This window comes from Pogona vitticeps, chromosome 2 (genome assembly GCF_051106095.1).
Source record: "Pogona vitticeps strain Pit_001003342236 chromosome 2, PviZW2.1, whole genome shotgun sequence".
Lineage (NCBI taxonomy): Eukaryota > Metazoa > Chordata > Lepidosauria > Squamata > Agamidae > Pogona > Pogona vitticeps.
The window spans coordinates 168,563,105-168,571,499 of record NC_135784.1 but is presented as its reverse complement, the minus strand read 5'-3'; the positions used below and the strand labels follow the sequence as shown (position 1 = coordinate 168,571,499).

Here is an 8,395-nt window from a genome sequence, read left to right as displayed (position 1 = left end):
AATTTTATTCTGTGATTTAATTTTTCCCCGAGGGGAGATACGATAGCACTTTTCAAATACTTGAAAGGTAGTCATACAGAGGAGGAACAAGATCTGTTGTTGATCATTGCAGGCCATGTAACAATGGGCTCAAGCTACAGGAAGCCAGATTTAGGTTGAGTTTCAGGAAAAACCTCTTAACTGTTAGAGCAGTACGACAATGGAACCAATGACCTCGGAAGGTTGGTGAGTGCTGGAGGCGTTCAAGAGAAAATTGGACAACCATCTGTCAGATATCTTTTGATTTGGATTCCTGCCTTATAGGCCCCTTCCAACTTCATTATTCTTATTATTCAATATTGTAAACTGCTACACCCTTCAGCAAAAGGACAGATGGATACTGCAGTTATTTAAGACTGGGCTGGTTGTGGGAAGTAAGTCATTTCCAGGAGGCCAAGCAGGACAGCTTTATACAACCTGCGCCAATTGTTTGCTCATTTTGTTTTTAGGTTGGGAATGCCCAACATTGTTATGTGTGGTTTTGGAGAAAAACCATGGGCTGCTAACTTTGAGGATATGCAGGGCTGCCCTACAAAAAGCCTATACAGTATGTCAACTTTGGAGCCTTACTGAGTGTAATGAGCTTTATGGTGAGATAAAGATATTTGGGGCACCAAAATGTTCAGTATTTTTGCATATCAATGATGTCAAAGAGAGGTGTTAAAGCATGTGCCTAAACCTCTTCCACTAAAATCCATGTAATTGTAACTGCTGTTTTGGAGGTACAAGAGATGTTCAAGGATTGTTTTGCCGTAGCTATCCCCCCCCCAGTCATGTTTAGACACTTTATCTACTTCACACTGGTTTTCTACCTGTTTTGAACCTGGTGGGAAAATTATTATGGAATGGGCATCGTTATTAATATGGTAAAAGAAGATTGCCTTTAAGGTTAGGGTGCTCTCACTAGTTTGGGGGTGGGGATTTTTATTTATTTATTTATTTGGCTTTAAAACCACAAAATAAGAACCACTTATTTTCCTTATTTTTTATTCTTTCTGGTGTTTTCAGGCTTTTCTTTGAAATGTTATCTCAGGAAGATAAACATCATTCAACAAAGATTACATCATAGAGTGAAAAAACCAATACACAGAAAACAAATTCAACAAAGACGTTTTTATTTGGAATAGGTAAAGCATTCTACCTTGAGTGCAAGGGTGAGGAGGAGGAGGGGGGCAGCAGAAATAAAGAAGAAAATGGCTGATACTGGGTACGGCCAGGACAAAATACAGGAGGCACAAGGTCATGGTCTTGACTATGTTTATAGATGTTATTTGGTGTTATTTAAGAGATTTCATGGTTTTAAAGAAACTATCAAATCAGCTCTTCTTTTCACCCTATGCATAAAAAAACCCTACCCTTCTTTCCTCTTGGTTTACAGATTTCAGAATTTAAGGAACACAAAGCAAAGAGAGGAGAGAGAGCACAACAATTAAGACAACCTTAATCCATACACTCAGCTTTTTTGGGGGAGCAGGCAGGGAACCCAGAATACAATCATTGCTATTTTGGCTCCAAAAATATAAAATAGGTTGTTCCTTTTATTAGATCAACTGAGCTCTGTGTAACTCAAAAGCTTTCTTATGCTTACAGTCAGCCACAGTTGGTCCAATAAATGGTGCTGCTTCATCTGCCTTAAAAGAAAATTTAAAAAAATTTTTTAAGAGCAGTCAAAGAGAGATATGAGGATGCTTTGGCTGTCGAGAGGAACTGAACAGGGGAGAAATAGCTTAGCACCATGGTGTCTGCAGGAGGGAGAAGGTGGTACTTCCCAACCCACATTGCAGCTCTTCTAAAAGTCTGGCCCTGTCACCATAGACAACAGTGAAACACTTGTCTTTTTAAAAGTGTGAGGTAGCTTTAAAACCAGGGAAGTTGTAGGGTTGTTCTCATGCCTCAATTCATTTTGAAGAGTGGGGGAAAGAACAAAAAGAAACAAGAAGAGAAAGAGAAGATGGGACTGGGCTTGGTAGAATTCGGTTTGGGGAACAGAAGCAAAATAACAACAACAAAGATCAGATCAACTCGTACTTTCCAACGAAGGTTTTTATATCAATTGATGTTAAAAAATACAGATTTGTTTTACAATAATAGCACCATCTTTAGTATTATACACAGTAATCTTGCTTGTGATACACACCCAGGACGGGGGTGAGAGGGAGAACTGGCTACGGCCTGTATTTGGGGCATCAGCATCTTGGAAAGGAGGGCTCCATATGCATGTTATTTAGCTTTCTACCTCCAGCTGATCCAAGAAAGGCCTTACAGGAAGACAATAAATAAATAATTCCATTATTTGTTTTTCCTTTTTTTTTTTAAAGAAAAAAAAACCTTTTCTTGCTTCATGGTCTCCCCAAGTGATGGCGGCCTCAGAAAGAGAGTCCAAAATGTAAGCGTAGGGACGAGTGACATTTTAGAAAGGGAGAGAGGATTCTGTTTCAACTCTTCAGTGCAGAAAGTCCTATAAGTGATTGGGAAGTACTTGGGTCGGTTTTTGTATGGTATTGGACTGGTTTTCTTTTGCAAAAAAAAATTAATTGCTTTGTTTTATTTTACAAGAAGCACACGGGACCAATGTCAACGCCAAATTCCTGATCAGCTCCCCCAATGTCCATAGGTGCAATATCAATGATGGGCAGGCGTGAGGTCTTCTGAGATCTGTATTCAATTATTGTCTTGCCCCATTTGCCATTGTGTTTCTGGAATGGAAAGAAAAGGACAATCTGTTATTTAAAGCATCGCTGCAAACCCAAGGTGCAATCAGGTGCTCCGATCGGGACAAGCGGCTGGAAAAGATCTGGAAGAAAGAGTTGGATCTGCTGGTATGGAGGCAACTCCACAGTCTGGACCGAAGCGCACAATGGGAGGTTGACCAGCCCTTGGGATTCATAGGATCATCGAACACAACCCGGTCCCAACAAGCAGCCTGGCCCCACTCTCTATGCCTGTTCAAAGGTGCCAACTCCTCTCAGCCTCATTGCAGTCCTCTGTCTCTGCAGGAATGACCATGTCTCCAGCCGTGTATCTCTCTGATTTTAAATACCAATAACAGGTCTCCTTTGAGGAGACAGATCAGTGTGTATGCAACTCCTCCCATGGCAGATTTCAAGACCGAGGGAGGAGAATTCCTGCCTTTATGCCTTTGAGCATTTCTGTGCATCTGCATAGCTGGAGGAACAGTGGAACCACAGAACACAACAGAGAACAAGGCTTCCCTGCATGGTTTTTGTGTCCAGTTAGGTGGAACCTACAGCAGCCTCAGCAAGCCACCTTATTTTTTTCGGTCTACTTACCGTGCAGCCATCCTGCAAGGCACTGTATGTAAACCGGCTATTGCCCTCCGCTCTGATCTCCACGTCGTTGGATCCCTGTAGTAGGAGTGCTTTCTTAAGGTTACCAGAGGCCTCATCCATGTAGGCAATGCTGTTTTTGCAGTGGTAGGTGAGGTTTTGTGAGCCTTCAGTTGACAGGAGTCGCAGGAAAGTCATCTGGATGTTGGCGGTGTTAGGAGCCAGGTTGTCATCTCCATAGCTAAACTGGAAAGGGACAAGCAGGTACTGAGCGATGCCTTTACAACAAAGGGCGTGGAAAACCAGGGAGGGTATCAAGCAAGGGTTGTAACCAATAAGACAAAAGAGAACCACAGAAGGAAGCATCTCTTACAAGAAAAGCTTAAAATTGAAGCTGCGATTTGGCTCCAATTTACAAAAAAAGTGTACAAACTGCTCTGTCGGATCAGACCAAAACTTACCTAGACTAACATTGTCCTTATTTATGTAGTCATTACACTTGTAACCTAACTTGCTTCTACTGAACTGAACGTTATGCACGTTTCTTTCCGCCACCCATATTATCCTCAACAGCCACATAGATCAGAAGGCGGCCCAGAGTCAAGGCTCAAGCTAGGTAGGGGTTTAAACCTCACCCTCCGTCTAGCCTAAGCCCAACGACTCTAACCACGAGTGGGGCTGCGCTCCAAGAAGTCCTGATCATGACATCAGCCTGACAGATTCGCCCTTAACTTAGTCATGAAAGGCATTCTGCGAGCTCTTGAACTGCCAACCGCACACACATTGGGGTGCACGTCCGATGCTTCCTCCAAAGCAATCCTTATCTCAAGGACGCCATCTGGGATAGGCTCACTTACGTGGAATCCTCCATTGATGGTCTCTCCAAACCAGACGTGCTTCTTGTCTTTGCTCTTGCTTGTCCACCAGTTCTTCCTGGGAATGCTGCTAGGCTTAGGATAGACACAGGACTCGCCAGTCTCCATATTGCAGAAAACCTTGATGGCATCCAAAGTGCAGCCCTGGTTGGGGTCAATCCAATAGTCACCTGCAAAATTAAGAGAGCCCAAATGAGGGTGCTGCATGCTCTTCACACACTCATCCGTGTTACATACTGTATATGTACACCCATCCACTTCCATTCATTCATCCATGCACACGTTCTGCTCCTTTGCTTCTGTTTCTTGGCCACATTAAGTATTTGGGGCAGGATCCCTTCTTATGCTCTACAAGGGCCATTGGAAAGAAACAACTCTGCTATCTAGGAGAACAGAATTTGTAAATACCAAAATGGGACCGTTTGGAAGAATATAATGTATGTTGTGTTAAACACAAACTGAGATTTAAAATATATATATATTAATCTTGTTCTGGAAAGTAAGAGGCATGGGAATGTGATTCTTTTGAATTTAAAGCAGCTGCTAAAATATGATAGTTAAAACATTTTCATTCTGCATTTCACCCTGTACTGGTTTATTATTTATTTATTTATTTATTTATTTATTTATTTATTTATTGGACTTATATACCGCCCCATAGCGCTACAAGCACTCTCCGGGCGGTTTACAATTTTTAATTATACAGGCTACACATTGGCCCCCAGCAAGCTGGGTACTCATTTTACCGACCTCGGAAGGATGGAAGGCTGAATCAACCTTGAGCCGGCTACCTGGGATTTGAACCCCAGGTCGTGAGCACAGTTTTAGCTGCAGTACAGCGTTTTAACCACTGCGCCATGAGTTCCCCTTCTTTTACATCAATAGTTCCCAACCTTGGGTAACTCTGGTGTGTTCTTTGGCTGGAATTCCCAGAAACCTTGGCCAACACAGCTGATGGTGAAGGTTTCCGGGTATTGCAGTCCGAAAACATCTGGGTCATCCAAGGCTGGGAACCGCTGTTCTAGTTTGTTCCTTTTCAACAAACTAGAGAGGAAAAGTCCAAACCAAACTCTGGATTATTTCTCAGGTGGGCTGGGAGGCAAAACTGTTCTAAAATTATGATGTGGTGATGATGATGATGATGATGAGAGAAGAGTAGTTTCATGCTGCCAAACAACATGATAAACCAACTGCAGAATTAAGCCCCCATGGTTTAACTGTTCTAACTTGTAATAAGAGTGGTTGGGCATCCTGCATCAGCATCTTGCCCGTCCATGAAAAAACAGGGCTTCTCCAGATCCCTGAAGCCCAATATATTTACAGAGTTATCTGCAGGGATTACCAAAGTCACTATCTTTACTTGAGGTCTGTGGATCAGGTCGAAGTACCCCACAATTTTAGATAGTGGGAATCAAAACAGCCTCTGCAGGGAGGACCATCTGCACATACCCTGAGCAGTGTAACACACTGTCTTCTTCAGATCAGCTCCTCTCTAAATCTGGAACTCTGTCTTACACAGAATTCATTCATTTTAGTTTCAAGAAAAACACAAAGATACATCTGTCTCTCTCTCTCTCTCTCTCTCTCTCAAATGCATTCAGCAAACCTCTGGAAAAAACACCATGCGTGTCCCTGTTGGGCATTTGGGACCCACAAGAGTACCACTATCATTCCCAAAGAAGCATAAAGCTCCTGGGCACTATGTGGCTCTGCCTCCAGGTGGAGAACAGGAAACCAGAACAGCAGCTGCAGGATGCAGAAATCTGTCTTTGACCCTGCTTGAGCTGATAGGGAGAAATGGAAATAACAGCCACCTACTTCACTAGGGAAAGAGGGAAAGCTATGGGGGGGGGGGATACTCAGTCTTGCTAGGGCAGCATGGTATCACCCTTGATAAAATATGCTAATTCCAGATGAATAGTTAATTTGGTGCTTCCATTTGCTTATTTTTTTGTCACCATGGCTCCCAATCAGCAGGTAAGATGCCCTTCATGAATTAGTTCATAAGCATGTTCCCCCTTGCAAATCTTCCATGCAATGTCACTATTACGTTGCTGCACAGAAAGCCAGTCCCCCCAGACCCGCGAACCGGACCAGCAGTAAGCCCTAGTAAACGCACCGCTCTTCCATTCTGGGTGGCAGAGTTTCAGGTCACGGCAGGTACGAGCCGGGTTCTTCTTGCTGCCCTCGGGGCTTCGGATGCTTTCAATTTGATTGTTGAGTGACTTCAGGGTGGCATCGACCTCAACGTCATGCTGTCGGAGATTGCTGGAAGCCTGGTCGGCCCGCATGTAGCGCATAGGGTCGGGGCCTTTCTCCACTTGACCCAGACCAGCGAAGGCTGACATGTCAATACCAGGTCCAGGGGGGCCAGGAGGACCAGGGGGGCCAGGATTTCCAGGAGGACCCTGCAGGGTTACAGGAAAGGAGGCAGCCCTAAAAATCTTGCTATCGAACAAAAGGCCATTCATTCATTCTCTCAGCCCTGCCGTTTCAGCCAAACTCCCTCTTGTAACCCCAATGCATTCTTTTCATCTCTCCCATGGTGTTATAAAAGAAAGGAAGCAGTATTAGGATTGCTCATGGATAATCAGTTATTTACCACAAAGGCTGTAGCACAATTTGCACTGGCAGCCAGGAAGCTGTGCTCTTGTTTCCTTGAGGATCATAATGTTATATAATTGCCATCAGTATGATCAGTGAACCTGGATCTTTGTTTCAAAGGATGCTATGACTGGACTGTTAATAAACCTCTCAATAAGCAACAACAACAACAATAATCTTAGAACTGCAGAGCTAGATGGGACCCTCTGGATTACTAAGTCCAGCCACTGGGGAATCAAACTCCCAGTCTCTGCCTCCACAACCAAAGGCCTAAACCACTGAGTTATCCAGCAGTTTAGGTAAAAGTAAAGGTTCCCCTTGACATTTAGTCCAGTCGTGTCTGACTCTAGTGCGTGGTGCTCATCCCCGTTTCCAAACCATAGAGCCAGCGTTTGTCCAAAGACAGTTTCCGTGGTCACGTGGCCAGCATGACTAGACATGGAACGCCATTACCTTCCCACTGAGGTGGTACCTATATCTACTTGCATTTTTACATGCTTTCGAACTGCTAGGTTGACAGGAGCTGGGACAAGCAATGGGAGCTCACTCCATTGCGTGGATTCGATCTTATGACTGCCAGTCTTCTGACCTTGCAGCACAGAGGCTTCTGCAATTTAACCCACAGCGCCACCATGTCCCTGGCATCCAGCAGTTTACCAGTTTATAAACTGGAATTTTTCTCTTGTGTATTGTAAAGGCCTTTGGCCATAAACAATAAAGTTGTTGCATCACATTCTGATCTGATCTGAGAACAACCTGGCCAAATGGGTTTACAGTGAAAACAGCAGATGGTCTGCAGGATCCCCCTCGTGAAGCACGATGCTAAATCAGCTGATGGAAAAGGACAATCCTTTTTCAGCAAGGAGGTCTTCAAGTCATCCTCAAACAAACAAAGAAAAAACTGGGCTGCTCTAGAACTGACAACATCATGAAGTCACAGAGGTGTTCAGCAGGGACTGCAGACCGGTGCTTTACTCAAATCTTTCTCTGGCTACTTACGGCAGGCCCAGTTTCACCACTTCGCCCACGAGGACCGGGAGGACCGATGGGGCCAGGCATGCCATTACTGCCATCTTTGCCGGAGGGGCCGACAGGTCCAGGGGGACCCTAAGAGAGGATCAAAAAAGGTATGTGTGAGAACCAGGCTGCCCATGAAGGCTGGAGTGAATGCTGCGGGCTTACTGCCTACAATTAAATAAGAAATGTCCGCACAAAAGGTAACAGCATTGTTGAACAAATAGAGCCTACAGAGAATCATCTTCATGTATCATCTGTGTATGGGATAATTATGATTATTACAAATCATACAAAAATAAACCTAAACAAAACCCTCAAGCACTTAAGAATATACATGGGGGTCCCAACAAATTGACCCCTTCAAAGCCAGTCTTGCGAGGATCTCCCCTTTGGCTCCCAACCCCAACTCGACTGCTCTACCCATTTCTACGATGCCCCAGTATGGAAAGCTACTCTCCTGCCTCTTTGCTTCCTCCTTATAAATGTTAGCATGTCTTACGTCTGAACCCAGTGCCAAAATCACAAGCCAGAATCCTATCCGTAGCCCCAACAAAAGTAATACTGGGGAATCAG

At 44.2% G+C, this 8,395-nt stretch overlaps 1 protein-coding gene across 2 annotated transcripts in view; it reads right to left on the bottom strand.

Moving 5' to 3' along the window:
* Nucleotides 1-1,137: 1,137 nt before the first annotated feature.
* COL2A1 (collagen type II alpha 1 chain) overlaps nucleotides 1,138-8,395 on the bottom strand; it is an 85,199-nt gene continuing 77,941 nt past the window's right edge. For both annotated transcript variants that reach the window (XM_020779402.3, XM_072991162.2), the window contains 5 exons: nucleotides 7,805-7,912; nucleotides 6,321-6,609; nucleotides 4,184-4,371; nucleotides 3,330-3,572; nucleotides 1,138-2,735 (listed from right to left, as the gene is read on the bottom strand). In XM_020779402.3, the coding sequence (XP_020635061.2) occupies nucleotides 2,589-2,735; nucleotides 3,330-3,572; nucleotides 4,184-4,371; nucleotides 6,321-6,609; nucleotides 7,805-7,912 (975 nt within the window). In that variant the 3' untranslated portion in view covers nucleotides 1,138-2,588. The remainder of the gene's footprint in view (nucleotides 2,736-3,329; nucleotides 3,573-4,183; nucleotides 4,372-6,320; nucleotides 6,610-7,804; nucleotides 7,913-8,395) is intronic.